The 15,734-nt window shown below is 44.7% G+C and overlaps 1 protein-coding gene across 1 annotated transcript; it reads right to left on the bottom strand.

The window, feature by feature from the left end:
* Positions 1–1,295: 1,295 nt before the first annotated feature.
* STX4 (syntaxin 4) lies at positions 1,296–15,345 on the bottom strand. The gene is made up of 11 exons (XM_035135282.3): positions 15,234–15,345; positions 11,189–11,299; positions 10,031–10,130; positions 8,405–8,479; positions 8,146–8,216; positions 7,947–8,055; positions 4,815–4,891; positions 4,581–4,718; positions 3,796–3,906; positions 3,247–3,383; positions 1,296–2,776 (listed from the first exon to the last, which is right to left on the bottom strand). Exons 1-10 carry the CDS (start codon positions 15,261–15,263, stop codon positions 3,300–3,302), a joined length of 906 nt encoding a protein of 301 aa, XP_034991173.1. The 5' UTR covers positions 15,264–15,345; the 3' UTR covers positions 1,296–2,776; positions 3,247–3,299.
* Between the last annotated feature and the right edge of the window lie 389 nt (positions 15,346–15,734).

Here is a 15,734-nt window from a genome sequence, read left to right on the forward strand (position 1 = left end):
ATGCTTAGGTCCAATGCTACACTTTGCAGAGAATGACCAAACTCAAAGTTCTTTTAGTGCACCAAATTAAAGACAATTTCTTTGTAAAACAAAACAAAAAAAACCCTTCCCTGATTTACCGGTAGTTAAGAAAAAGGACATGGTGCCCCCTATTGGCCAACATAAAGTCAAAGCTACTTCTATCAAGAGCTCTTCCCCTCAACCCATCCACATAAGCGCAGTCAGTTCTCAAAATTAAGTAGTTTATATTGGGAGGCACCAGTTTTTAATAGCTAAGAAGCAGTGCTCCCCCCCCCAAAATGTTTAGGGGTACTCTCATTTTCCTATTCATATTGAAATACTGCCCCTCAATGAGGCCAAACTTAGATTCACAAAATGTTTAGGGATATGAGTACCCCTGCGTCGTCCCTCCAGAAAAAAAAGCTATGGTTAGAAGCCAAGTAACACAGGAGGAAAATTTTGCACAGGAGGAAAATTTACTTTGTTCCTTTTATCACTGGTTTGGGGAATATGCTTTCATCAAGTTCCTCCATACCCTATCTCAGAATGTATCTTTGGATTCAATCTTTCTCAGCCGAGAAGTGTTAGCAGCTAAGGTGATATTGCTTTGCTGGGTCTGAGGGGTCCTCTGTGTAGAAACTGCTGCTTCCCATTGTGAGCATGTAAAAATAAGAAGGGGAAACGGAGATCCCGAGTCACAACCAAGGCTCCTTCGCAGATTGTATCTAGCTGTGTTTATCTTCCCTTCACACTCAAGGTGCTTTCTGGGGAACACAGCAGTGTAAAACAGCTGCTCTCTTAAAAAGGCTCTTGAATTACATTTGGAAGAGGCATTTAAACTTGTACCTTGGGGCGATACTTTAAAATGCAGTTTGAGACCCCTCTTCAAGAAAGATCCCTCGAAGTATCCTCTCTTGCCTGTGCCCCAGGAGCGAAGCACACTCATAGCCGTACAAGAGAAGCAGGGGGGTGGGCAAATGAATCACTACTGAAATTATGGCTTCTTCTGTGTGGCGAGACAACAGCTATAATGCAAACAAGCAGAGAGGTGTCAAACTGGAATTAACTTGTTCCAGGGTCTCAGAAGTTCCACAACTTCACAGCTAAGGCCTGGAATATGTGACGCATTAATAAAACTAAAGGTTTCAAGCGTACATGCAAGTGTAACTCTTACTCCCTGCCAAGTTATTCTCACAGTCTCTTCCTTCCAGTTTCAGTCAAAGGCATCCAAGACTGACAGAATGGTGGGAAGGAGCTTCTCGCATTGGGGACAACAATGAAACCACGACTTTGCAGACATTCTAGAAAGTGCTTTTATTTTTATATTACAAAATAATTTGAGGCAGGCTGCTTTTCTTTTCTTTACATTCAATCTCCAAGGCAACTGGAACAGTTTGCTAAATGCTTTGATCTGGACAAGTCCTCTTTTTCCAAAGTAGAAAAATATCAAATTTTCAGGAACAAGGCCAAAAGGTCCTGGCTTCCATTTTCTCCATGATTTGCCCAACCCAATTCAGCTAGATTTGCAGACAGACAAACCCAAGGAGCTCGGACTCCTACTCCATCCTATAACCCTCCTTTCAAGATCTTGATTCCCCCTGGCCTCTTGGGCAATTTTTCCAGGTGGCTAATTCGAGGCCTGCAATCGGGTTTCCTGAGGGAGCAAAGAACATTGTGTGGTTTCGTCCCAATACTTTTTTTAGGTTGGCACTGGGATTATCTCTCATTTCATTGTACAAAGAGAGAAAAGAGATCTAAAGAAAAGATGAAGATAATACACAGGGCTCAGAAGGGGTGTGAGCACACAACCCCTTAGGCACCAGGGACATGGCGGCTGGGAGGAGGGCCACACAGATAAAGGAGGCATGGAAAAAGTGTCAACTTTAAAAGTTGAGAGCAGGAGGCAAACAGCTTGGTAAAAAGCAATAGAAGGTATTTTAGCCATGTGAACCTGGAGGTCCTGGCTTGCTGCCCTTTGCTTCAGCTGAAACAGGCCCCATGTACTTACCAAAGGCCTCCAAAAATCCAACAAACAAGGTCAGGGCGAAGGCAGCAGGTTAGAAAAAAATTAACAGAGCTGCATGTTGCTTCCCTCATATGCACATCCAACAGAGTTGAGTGTGGGAATGAAGGACCAGACATACCACCACCAAGTTCTGTACAATATCCATCTGTCCCCTTGTAAAGATGTACAATATACTGTGTGATAAGGGGGAAGCTTAAAAAAACTGACATGGCTTGTAGCAAGACGCATGATAAATAACTAAGGCAGGCAGAGATTTTAGAAGGCAGGAACTATAAAAAGGGTAAGGAAAACTCACAGCTGTCATGACCAGAATGGGAGAGTTGGGGTTCCTTAAGATAAGGAGCCATCTAGAATTCATTGCAAGGGAGGATACTGTTGAGGAGGAGGCCAAGACAGGAACTGGCCATCTGCTTGTGAATGGGTCAAGGCCACAGAATGTATTGGGGGAGAAACACAGGACCCAAACACAAGCCATGAAACAAAATAAACTAGGAAGTCCAAAATAAACACAGCAGAGACTTTGCTCTAGAATAGATCTTGAGAGCTATAGACATCTGGAAACAGTTTTGGATGCAGGGAAATCAGGGGCTTCTTGTTTCTGGACAACAGGAAAGGAGGCAGCCATAGGCAGCATGTGCTTTCAGGACTGGGTGAAAGGCAGGATGCATCTCCACCAGCCATCTATCAGTGCAAAGGCCTCCCAAGAGAGGGCAGACGTTCCAGAACCATGATGAAGCCAGAGATGGAGCCCTGAGAAGGGAAAATTCCAAAATTCACAAGAAAGGAAAGGGCAGAGTCAGAACTCTTCACTGCAGTTTCCAACTGAAGCCCTTCACCTAGCAAAATACCTCTCCCACCACTCCCTCCTCCTACCTAGCAGGTCTAGGTGCCATTGCAAGAAGCATAAGGCATTTGAGGTGCAGTGACTTATTCCTCAGCCATCACTAGCTGCAGGCAGCTCCTCTAGCTCTGTCATGTGGTGCAGACCAGGTCAGAAAGAGCTGGAAATGACTATGCCCCACCCATGCTTAACAGCAGCAAGAGATTGTTGCAAAAGTGCACTGGAGCTACATCAAGGCTGTTGGAACCCAGAGGGAAGAACCTGCCTCGGCATGAGATAAGGCACCTCTTGAGCATGAGCCTCTAGAGGCCCAGATGTTGACCATGCCTCTCCCCTCAAATGTGCAGCCGTTCCTTGCATCTTTGTCCCCTATACTCACCATCGGGCTCCAGCCAACGCAGCACGAAAGGAGAGGCAGAAATGGGAGCCCTCCTAGCCAACTGCAATGGATACACCAATGATGACGATGATGATCAGCGCTGTGACTGTCAGGCAGATGGCAATCATGAACTTCTTCTGCAGAGCCCCAAAGCAGAGAACAGGCAAAAAAAGGTATTAAGGCAGATGGCCAGGGAGAGAGCTCTCAGCTCTTGCTATATTTTTCATTCATCTGCTAGCCACAGGGAGGAAGAGTAAGGCACTTGACAAAGCACCAAAACACTTTGGTCATGGGAAGCCTTGCTCAACGAACCCCCCTCCCCTCCCTTCTTCCAAGATTTCATCACACATTGCCCATCATCTCAAACATCTATTTGGAACAATAAAGGCTTGACAAGTGCTTTCCCTCCTTAAGTCAAAGCAGATGTCCCCAGGTTGCCAACTTTTGCCATTTGCACAGCACAGTTGCATGTAAGCATGATACAAACGAGATCTTTTCATTTTAAAGAAGATACAACCCAAATTTCACCAGAGAACACAGTAAATTTACCTTGCGAGCTTTCTTTTGGTTCTCTTGAGCCATGTGGAGGTGGACCTGCCCTTTCTTGACGTAGTCCTCTGAATCCAGGATGTTCTTCTCTATCCTGTCAATCATCTCTCCCTAAATGCAGTCAAAGGGGTGGGGATGAGGTATGAAGAAACCTCTGAGCTGAGTGGGAGAGGTGGGGTGGGGAGAAGAGACAACAGACAACAAGCGCTGGGGCAAGGGAGGGTGGCCAGGGAAAATATGTGAAGGGGGCAAAGAAGCTACCCCTGGGTAGTAAGAGGTGGGTCTGGGTCTGCATGGGGTCACTAGGAATAGAGAGAACAAGGTCAAACAAAACAGTGAGAGTACATAAGAAATCATCCAGTACAGGCAAGGGAAAAAAAAAGGTGAGCACACTTCCTCAAATTCTAGCAACCTCATCATAATAACTAAGCCCATATTAAAGCTGTGTAAAAACTCCTAGGAGGCACGGATGGGAAGTGTACTTGGCAAGAAGAGTGATGGAAAGGAGCTTGAAGGTTGGTAAGAAGCCAAAGCAGAAACAAGATGGAACTGTGAGTTGACCCCTTCCCACGAGGGAAGGAAGAGTGGGGAAGGACTCGGCGCCTGCAGACAGCACTGTATCTTCCGGTAGGGCTGAGAACAACATGTGACTGTTGCCAGTCAGTGCAGAGAACGCCGAGCTAGTTGGACCAATGGTCTAACTTGGCTTAACGCAGCTTCCTGTATTCCCAAGAGCACCTGGATCCCGCCCGAGTACCTTCTTTCTCCTCCCCCCACTGCCATACCTGCAGCTCCACTTCAGTGGCCAGGTACAAGAACATTTCGTGTAGTTCCTGGATGCTGCGCTCCAGCTTGAGGATTTCACTGTGCCGTGTCTCAATTTCGTTCAGAGCCTGCTTCGTCACTTGCGTGTCCTTCATGATCTGTGGGGGAGCAAGTGCGGCTGGATAAGTTAACCGAGGGCCCAGACCCCCTTTTCTATCTTATGCCCTCCAAAGGCTTTGCCTTCTGGTACTCACATTGGAAACAAACACCTCCGTCTGACCACTCTCCAGCATCTGGTCCAGCTCTTCATCGGAAACTGCCCCGCTGTTAGCTGAAGGGGAATGAAGAAAGCAGCCTCAGGACCAAAGCAAGGTTTCCTGCCCAAAATAAGAAGCAAAGCCAGACTCCCTCACTCTCAGCAGCCTACCTTTAACCCTTTCACTACCCCTCCTGTCTAAAGGCACTAAATCCCACACACCTCCAAAATCAGAACTCAAGGGCCACACAGTGCTTGTTATTTGGCTGTGGTGCCGCAAAGCCTTCTATTGTGATGTACTGCCTAGCTGAAGGGAGGTGAAGCTCTCTGCCTGAAGTCTACATTTTATTCTCTAAACTCCAACATGCTGCATTCTTCTATGGTGGTTTAAATATTTGCTTTGCTTTATTCTAGGTTACTGAGGTTTTCAAAACTTTTTACCTTCAGGGAACTGATTCCACATCAACAGGCCTGAAAAGCATTAAATCTTCCTTCATTTTTTACAGTGCAATCCTATGCATGATGGCTCATAAATAATTCGCAGTGAGCTCAGTGGGGCTTATTCCCAGGTAAATGTATACAGGATTGCAGCCTCAGTGCAATCCTGAACTAAAAGATTAACGTAACTTTAACAAAACCCACTGTGGATACGATTTAGTAGAAAGAGAATATACATTTATAAATAAAGCTTCCAAAGTTCTGTGGAGCTCTGGAAAAACACTAATCTAGTTAGACAGTTTGGTATCCTCTCTTCCCTTCCCCCCTCTATATTTAGATTTTTGCCTCAGCTTTATGTTAAAGTCGAGTATAGATGAAATGAGACACCATAGACACTGGTGGTGAGGACGAAGCCAAAATCTAGACTTTACAAGGAGGGATTGGGCTGATGCTGAGTGATGGGTCATCACTGACCAGTTATTAAAAGCTGTCCTGAAAGCTCTTTTTGAAAAGCCTTTTTGAAAAATCTGTTCACATATTTGCAAGCTTTCCCCCTCTACAGTGAGATGCAGAAAGTTTTATGGTGAAATATGAAACAGCCTACTCTCTGCAGGCAGAACACTGGAGTAGGGCAGGCTTGGGGGCTTCCAGGGTAAGAGTTCACACTTCTTCCCACACCTCCTTCACACCTCCTTCCACAGAGCTGGTAGCGAGGACCCAACTCTTTAGTTTGTTTCAAGCCCTGCTTAAATATTAGTGGTGCCTTTGGTGCATATTCGCTAGAAAATTGTTAAGGGGGAGCCCTGATACAGCTCACACTTTTCCTGAAGATTGTTATTAAATCTTAGCATCACAAACACTCCTGTGAGATCTTTCAGAATGGGGATCTTCCAGCTGCCCCTACTCCGATTCAGCACTCTACACAACTGGTACCTCTTTTAGCTTTCAAATTCATCTGAAGGATGGGGCAGCTGGATTAAAGCATATTTCTTGACAAACCATCTTTATTTGCTGTTGGAGACTAGGAGAGCCTTCACATCAGGGATTTCAGACAATGTTTTGGTTTGTGTGATCTGGCCTATCTGAAATGAAAGGAATGCTGGAAAACTTTCCTCCCATCCCTACCCTCATTTGGCTGTGAAACCCCAGGCCAAGTGTGCTTTGTGCAGCTTACCCTTCCAACTCTTCTGCCTTTCAAGGTCATTTTCCTTTAGAGGGCAGCAGACAGACGCTATCTGTCTCCACAGGAAGATGACTTGGCCCATGTACAACTAGCAGCACGTCACTGAATATATATATATATATATATATATATATATATATATATATATATATATATATATGACTGTTTGAAAGCAAAAGGGCCTTCAAGGTTTTACAATACCTGTGAGGTGGAGGGTTCAATTAGGAGCCAGGGTTGTACTAACCCTTCCCCACCACCACCCCACACAACAGGATACCTTTGAAACTGCTTCAGGAAGAAAAACTTGCCCGTTGGAAGACAGCCAGCCTTTAGCAAAACCAGGTCTCCTAGTACTGATTTTTTAAAAATGTGCATCTTATCTACCCTCCTCCTTTGAGCCCCATGCCTTCCCAATTCACACCCTAAAACGAATCTCATTACCAGCAGCTATTTCTCCACTGCTTTGCTAACCCTGTACCTGAAATTAGTCACAGAAGGGAGGAAATGGGGCAAATCTCTTCCTCACAAAGACCACCAGTGTTCTCAACTTCCCCCCAACTAGAAATGTTGCCAGTGCTCCCCTGCCTTGTGTCCCAAGTTTTGGAAATTTTAACAGTCCCCGTGCAGGGTGGTAGTTGAGCCTAGGCTCAACAAAAAAGTGCTCTCAAGGCCAATATTCATAGTCATTTTCTCCAAAGCATAAAGTGCTATAGCCTTGGGCAGACTTCACCATTCTAGGAATCACTGCAGCTGTATCCTTGAATTGCTCAGTTCCGCTTGTCTTAGGAGCACAGGCCTGAACACACACTTGCATGAATGGGAAAGAAACTGTGCAAAAAACAGCAGTTATGAGCTTGGAAGTTACCTATGCAATGGTCACAGGCTTTCTCTTTTTAAAGCCAATGTAATGTATCCTCTGCTCTGTAAAATGACTCTGCATCTAAAATGTGCAATGCAAATCAAGTTTGCTTGCTTGTTTATTTTGCATGTTTTCCACTTCTGCTAGCTGATGGAAAGTGTAAAGAATAGGCCTTAAAGAACATCATCTGACCAGTGGAAACGTTACTGGGCCCTGCACCATGCACAGTTTACATGTTTTCACTGCCCACTTCCTAAGATCTAGGAACTTGCCTTATAAACAAAAATCAACAAAACTGCCAGAATCCACTTATACAGAGAGATTGCAAAGACATAAAGCCCCCATGTGTCCCTGACCAGCATTACAAACACAACAGCTCATGTGTTTCTGAGACATCTCTAACAGCAGCATCGTGAGAAGAATAGGGCACCATATCCAAGCTTAGGATACTCCTCATAGCCACCAGGCAACCCAGATGACTTTGGGCAAATCACAACCTTCCCAGCTACTTAGGGCTGGTACCATGGCTTGTTCCCATAACTTATGGGACGACTCTAGTAAGTAGGAACCTTGCAGCAACCGAGATTGCTGATTTGGCACTGAAATGCAGTCCTCTCTGGAGCCAGTGGGAAAAAAGAGCAGACACTCACTGATCTGCAGCTGTCTCCTGATGCGCTCCAGATTCTTGTCTCGGTAGTCAGACTGCGTTGCATTGCACTGGTTGATCAGATCCAAGAACTGTTGGGACAGGATCCCATGCTGAGGCAGAAATGGAAAGAAAGGGTTAAGTACACTTCTCTAGCCTCCTCCTCACCAGCACCCAAGTGAGCTAGCTGGGCTGCATCTGACCTGGGTTCTCTTCATACGAACGTTGATGGAATTTTTGTTCTCATCTTCCCCATCCTTCTTGGGCTCAATTTCTATATTAAAAAATAAACAGGGCTGCAATCAAGACACATCACTTTCTACTGGAGACAAGAGAGAAGGCCTCCTCCTAGTTTCAGTGCAGTGAGCACACAGACAAAGCTGGAGAGCAGAAGCTAGGAGGTCCGACATGCAGCACTCTTCCCTTTTATGCATTAAGGCCCAATCCTCCTCCCACACTCACTTTTCAGGCGGGTCCGAATGTCTTTTGCCAGCTCCTTGATTTCCTCACGTAGCTTTTGCAGGTCTTGCTTCATGCCTAGAAAACACCAAGGTTAAAAAGTCAACAGCTGGGATTGTGCCAGAGAAGAATTAGATGACATTTGCATGTGGCTTTTGCTAAGGTGTTATGTATGTAGGTGCTTCTTTGCCACATCCCTTTCCCGCAGGCCATTTGGTCAACTGAAGGGAACATGGACTACAGTTGCTCTGCCCACATTCAATCCATTGCTAGGCCATATCATTTCTTCTTGAAGAACACTGCAAAAATGGCTGTTTCTCCATATTGTTTTGGCTAAAGCTCTATGCTTCCACCTGAACTAGAACCTCGTCTCCTCACCTCAATGCAAAACTCCTTTATTATTCATTTATCCTGTTTCTTTCAGCTTTTGTTCTTCAATATATCCCACCAACAACTCCACCCATTTCCCCAGCTGCCCTCTTCAAGAGGGCCCTTCTTCTCTGAACGTGAACTTGGCACATCTGCTCATTCAACTCTTTCCTCACCCTTTCTCCTTTATGCATGGACTTTGGCTTTTCCTCTTATTTACTTTAGAGTACTTCAATTCTACCAACCAATCAAAGTTCTCAAGGCTGCTTGCAATGTATTTCATTCCCACCCCCCTCTGGTTTTCTAATGCAGTGTTTCCCAACCTTGTGCCTCCAGATGTTTTGGGACTACAACTCCCATCATTCCTGACCACTGGTCTTGCTAGCTAGGGATGATGGGAGTTGTAGTCCCAAAACATCTGGAGGCACAAGGTTGGGAAACACTGTTCTAATGTTCTAACAATTGGCCCTGTGCAGCTAAATCTCTTAACTGTGAACTGACAGTTGAACCACCCATCTGAATCCTCACTCCAAAAGCTTTTAACAATCCAGAATAGCATTTGCCTCTATCCACTTCTTCCTACCCTTGTTTGCCTTTCCATCCTTCTGTTGTTCCCTTGCTGTCTATTTTAGGCTGTAAGCAACTCTGGAGCATGAATCTGTCTACTGTGCTCATACACACACTGATGGAAAACTGTCGCAATCCATAATCTGGCCTGAAGGCACATAATGCAGTATCCTTGCTAAACCTAATCAGGTCTAGTCTGGTCAGTGCTTTGATTGGAGGTTGCCTAAGAATACTATGCACATTAATGTGAATTCCACAGAAGAAAGATGGAATATACATCAATTATATTTTGGAAATTTGCTTAATTTCTATGCATTTGGACACCTCTTAAAATATCATGACCAATTTTTGCATGATGGCAATTGAAATTAAGGAGCAGGTTTTCGTTTAGATACAACTGGATTTCATTTTGAATCAATATAGTACTCTGAACCTTTTCAAACTATAATTCTTAAGAAAAGCAAGATATGAGGCTGTTAGGAGTAAAAACAGCAATGTGCACTTTGCGACAAGGTAATTCTAATTTTGCACCACTTTAAATCATGAAATTTAAATACCACTAAACTCTGCCCCTAAATTTCACCATTTTCTGCAACTTTTCTTGGCCAATTACCTCCAAGAGCTTCTTTGTCCAGTTTTCCCACAGCCCATATCTTCTACTTCACCACCCGCACTCCCCCACTGCTAACTTACTATCCTCAGGGAGAGGTGTGGCCAAAATGGTAGTTTGATGTTTCTCTAGATCTTTTACTTTGCTTCCCAGAGTCCTCAAGGCTTCACGGATCCCACGTGTCTGAGAAGGCAATAAAAAATGATATGATGAGAAGGAGCCAATTCTAACCAGCTGAACCCTGACCTCCATCAATTAAGTGGGTTGCCAATTAAGAGATATCTCCATAGTATGAAACCCACCCATATCTCACTACGTATAACTACAAGCCACCAGCACAGGGAAATGGCTGACTAGATCTATTTACATAAGCAGAAAGCATAATCTGTCTGCTCCATAGAGTTCTAGAAAATGCTCAAGTGATTTGCACCCTCAAGGAATCACACAAAAACTCTACTGTGTGCGGGCAATACTGATGCAGCTTCAGTTTACCAAAAACTGTTCACGGATGCCAGAATTCAAATTATCTCCTCTTATTGTATTTAAAATATTTCTTCCCATACAGCTCACAGCACATTAAAAATCAAATACAATTCATAAAAACAGGAACATTAAAACTGCATGATATATAAAAACAACATAGAAATTCAGCATAAAACCAATTTCAGAGGGAATGAAACTATTAAATGGTTGGGAAAATAGAACTTTTTTGTCTGGCACTGAAAAGATAACAAGGAAGTCAGTGGGCAAATCTTCCACATCCACATCCAGGGCACCTCCAAAGCGAAGGTGCTCTCTCTTTCTCCTGTTGCCACCTGCCTCACCTCATTGGGTAGTGGCAGCTGGAGGATGGTCTCCAAAGCTTAACATAAGGAAAGGAGGACAGGGAGGTAAGCACTGTCTTATTGTTCTTCAGATGTGCAGCTAAAAGATCTCCAACTCCTCTGACACATTACAGCAACAAACCAATAGCATGCAATAGCAACTGTAGCAAGAAAAAAGTCAAGTGGTCGTGGAAGACTTTCCATGGGATAGTGAAAACAAAGATGATCATGCTGATAGATGCAATTTTTGGCACCAGAAGCGGGTGGGACGTTGGTAGATGCAGGATGGGACAGGCTTATGTGTGTCCCGCCAATGCACACAGCGCCTGGAATGCACGCGCGTGCACACACACACTCACACAGGGAGATAGTTCTAAAGTCAGCTCCGCACATGCTTAGAAAGAAAGATTGTGGTACCGTTCGGAAGAATTCGTCAGTTGGATCTGGAGAGCCATTGGGTCTTGCTGATCCTGGCTGTGGGACCAGAGTATCGAGTTCAGTCTCTTCACAGTCCGAGTCGACATCCTTCTGTTAAAGAGAGATGTAGAGTGAAGAGATCGGATGCACCAAAGCACTCATTGCACACATGTTGCAAATGACAATGGGGAAACACAGACCCAAAAACCCCACACTGCTCTTAGACAAGATTCATTTTCATTCATTTACAAACATTTCTATCCAAACCAACTTCCAAATCAGCTAACAATTTAAAACCAATCTTTTCATTCCATTTTGCATAGTACAGAAGATACCTGTCCTAAGAGTGAACAGAATCTAACATTTCATGGTTGCTTAAAAAGCTGAGTTGGCACCAGTCAGCTGTGAAGAAGAACAGACAAAACTGTCTTGTGTATTCAGTTTTTCTCCCTATTCTCTATCAACACACACTGTTGTACTCTTAATACAGAACTTTTGAGAGCTATGGGCATCTGTGAGAAGATGTGCAATTGGCACTGGATGTTCATCTGGCCATAACATGTGGAAAACTGGCATGTAGATTGGGTACCTGCATCTATTGCTGGATGAGATGCATAACAATGTTGCATGTAAACAGTGTTAGAAACTGAGATATGAAAGCTAGGAGTTAAATGGCACCTTAAACCTAGATTATGGGCGCAACAACGGAATGTCTAGGCGCGCTTTTTTTATAACAAGGATACAAAGCTGAAAATCAGTGAACTGCAGCTAAAATCTTATGTTCATTTTTCACATGGCCTAGTCCTTCCTCTGCGCCCCCCCCCCTTAATATTCTTAAGAGGGTCTCTTCTCCAGTCTTTCCTTGTTGCAAAATGCACCTAGAACAATGGGAGTTTCAAACACTGCATATAATGTAACACACATTTCTCTGTGTGGATGCCAACCTGGTCACTACATTTTGCTGCACAGCAAATCTGACTAATTTTAAAACATGTAATCTTGTACAAAAGGGAGAAAAATCTGTAACTAGGAAACATGGAAGACAAGTTGGACACTGAGGGCTTCCTCTGTTGGAGAACACTCTTGCCTCAGTCTTTAATTCAACATAAGCAAGAACAAAAAAAATGTGCTTTGCTCCTATATTGGAAATTGGCTATGACACATACTACTCATGAAGGATTTGGGATGAAGACCTGGATTTGGGATGAAGACCTCAACCAGCGGGGCTGGGATGTGCCTCTGTGTACTTTGGCTGAATGCTGCTCCAACTCACTTGGACCTCAAATTTCCTTGTGTCAGTAGCAATGGCAATTTTTGCCCCCAGTTAAGAAGATGCACAACACAGGTCTTATTAGTAATATGCATATGGGCCAGGGTTCTGCTGGAGCAAATCAAACCCCAAGATGTGACCTAGGGTATAGAATCCAGTTCCAAAAACCTTTCATTTGATTACCTTTCATTTGAATAAATTTTAAAAGCACAACATCACTAGCTAGTTTCTAGCTCTCATGATTGATAAGAAAGGCTTGAATGTACATGTTCAACACCAGGTGAAATGTCAATAGCCAAACAATGGTTGATCAAAGTTTCTAGCAGTTGGGGCAGGGCTTCAGCACCCTCCATAATTCCATGCCCCTCTATTTCATGCAGAATATTTATGCAAATGTGCACTCTCCTGTGCTAGAGATCCATGCTGGCTGAATCTCTTTCTAATGCTGCACTGTACTTACAAGGCAGTGACAGAATTGTCATTTGAATTACCTTTGTGCAGAATTCCATTTAGTTTGCTTTTTTTTAAATAATAAAAAGGAATAAAGATAATCCTGCTTGTGAGACACTTTCTCAAACAGAAATGTTATGAAAAGAACCAACTATATATTCCAAAAAGTAGATGACTCCAGAAGAACTATGGTGGCATCTTTAAAACTAATTTATTTTAATTGTGGCATAAGCTTTCAAAGGCCAACAATCTTCTTTATCAAAAATAATCTATATAGGTAGTAGGAACATTACTATTCTTTAATTAGGGCTGCAAGCTTTAGCCAATTAAACTTAAACCACAGATTATGATTCAGCCCCTGCTTAATTGGAATATACAATTGTGCATGGCATGGTGCAGATGTGCCAGCTCACTCCCTTCCTGTGTCAAATTTGACAACGGACTTGAAAGGAAAAAACAAAACTAGCAGCTAGTTTGTATATTAGTGTGAAACCACCCTGGTTTCCTTTCTAGTAAGAACGACAAACATCTGAAACTGACATGAGAAGTCAACAATATTTTTCCTAAATCTGAATTTTCTTGCTACTGATAAAGATGGGGTGACAAAGGGACGAACGGTCAAGACAGAGACACTGAGATCTTAACAAAGTAAAGCCTAGAACAGGCATCCCCAAACCGTGGCCCTCCAGATGTTTTGGCCTACAACTCCCATGATCCCTAGCTAACAGGACCAGTGGTCGGGGAAGATGGGAATTGTAGTCCAAAACATCTGGAGGGCCGAAGTTTGGGGATGCCTGGCCTAGAAATTTCATGTTGATACACAGCAGCTGAAGCATTCTGGAGGACAAGAAAGGCAACGGGAATACAGCCATAGTATTGTTTGCAGACACCGAAAAGCATCTTAAATGTAATGCATAACTAAGTGGAAGGTGATTTTTACAATAAGCTATCTGCAAACATTGTTCAAACCCTAAGACAAAATCAAACTTGGCCCCTCTATCTCTCCCTCTCAAACCACTTACCATTTTGGAATCTTGTAACAAGTGAGTCCCTAAATGTAACTTCTTAATGTAATATCAGTTACATTCTGGTTCTTTTTTAATACTGTATTTCTATCCTACCCTTCCTCCAAGGAGATCAGGGCAGCAGCCACACGAAAGGCTGAGAGTTGAGGACCTAAGGTCACCTGGTAAGATGCATGGCTGAGCTGGATTTTACACATTTCCCCAACCAAAACCACCACCACCAGTTGCTGTCTCCCAAAAACAAAAGACCAATGCAACATCCAGTGGCGTTATTTGGGGTTGGGTATTGCTTTGGTGTGCAATATTGCCTTGCCCAAATGAGTTAACATCTCCAACTTCTTCTTTCGATCTCTGGAAATTCCTGGGGCCCTAATGTGCTCTACCCCAACTCCTTTCCATGGTGTTTCCCACTTAAACATTGGGGTGGGGGGCAGAAGCTAAGAGAAAGCCTATGAAGAGAGCGGATGAGAAGACGAGTGAAGAGGGAACCAATGCAAGGAGGGACAAGGGATTGTTATGTGAATATGGGGGACAAAAGGAGCACAGTGTGAGGACAAATGGGGGAAGAAATATAACAATGCTGAGAGGCAGCCTGTGGAAAAGGGAGGGCAGAGATGAAGATACTTTCAGGAGGGCAACCCAAAGAGTGGATGGAATAATGAGGGTGACAGAGAAGGGGAAATAACTGGCGGCAGCAATAGGAGGATACAGTACAGGGATGAAGAGAGCAGATAAACCCAGAACTGGGAGGGGGGGAGGCGAGTAGAAAAGTGGGAGACCATGATCATGGGAGGAAGGGAGGGAAAACAGCGCCCTCCAAAGGAGCCTGAGAGAAAAAACGCGCATTTGGAAAGGAAAGCTTTTATGACTGTCAAGGGGAAGGGAAGTTTGAAATTTATGAAATCCAGGCAGCGAATAACAAAAACGAAAATGGCAAACTCCTGGCTGTGTTTTTTGGGGTGGGGGAGGTGCGCACCTGACACCCTGCGCGGGGGCAGCAATGAAGCCCCTTGAGGAGGTCGGGGTCAGTGAGGGGGAGGTGGAAATCGGCCTTCAGAGGTCGAGGGGCTAAGATTGGGGTGAGGTTTAGGAGGCCTAAAATTTGGGGTGAGGTTTAGGGAGGACGAGAAGAGCAAAAGGGGAGGGGGGACGAGAAGGAAGGGAGAGCGAACAGCCTATAAAAGGCGAGGGGAAAGCGGCGCGCGGGGTGAGAGCGCGGCCGTCGGCGCAAAGGAGATACGGAAAGGGGAGGAGCAAAAGTGACCGTTGTGGGCGTGGCCAGTCACGCGAGGATTCTCACCCCTCTGATCTCGTCCGTTCGGTCCCTCATAGCTGTTTCCCCCTCCTTTTTTTCTTTTTCGCACTCCCGGGGACGAAGCGGCGCGGGGGAGGAGGGGGTTATTCAGAATGGAGGGGCAGGAGCAGACTGCGCACGCGCGCTGGAGGTCCCTCCTCCACCTCTTACTTCGCCTCCGCTTCCTCCCCCTCCTTCCTCGCGGGTAGGTTGCTTGAGAGGCAAAAGAGAGAGAGAGAGAGAGAAACGCTCCGTCCCCAACTAGCTCGCACTGCGCATGCGCTTTCTCGCCCGGCCGCTCGACAAGGCGATTTTCACCCTCAACCCCACAGCCAGTGGAGAAGCAACGGAAAAGGGAAGGCAGACCGGAAGTATCAGCCACCAGGGATTGATTTAGTGTGTTTATTGATATTATGGAGTCTACCCGGCCCCGCTTTTCTCTGTCAGTCGAAAGTCAGTACAACGGAGGATTTTTTTAAAAAAACACACAACAACAATAGCAACAGG

This window comes from Zootoca vivipara, chromosome 12 (assembly GCF_965207765.1).
Source record: "Zootoca vivipara chromosome 12, rZooViv2.hap1.1, whole genome shotgun sequence".
Lineage (NCBI taxonomy): Eukaryota > Metazoa > Chordata > Lepidosauria > Squamata > Lacertidae > Zootoca > Zootoca vivipara.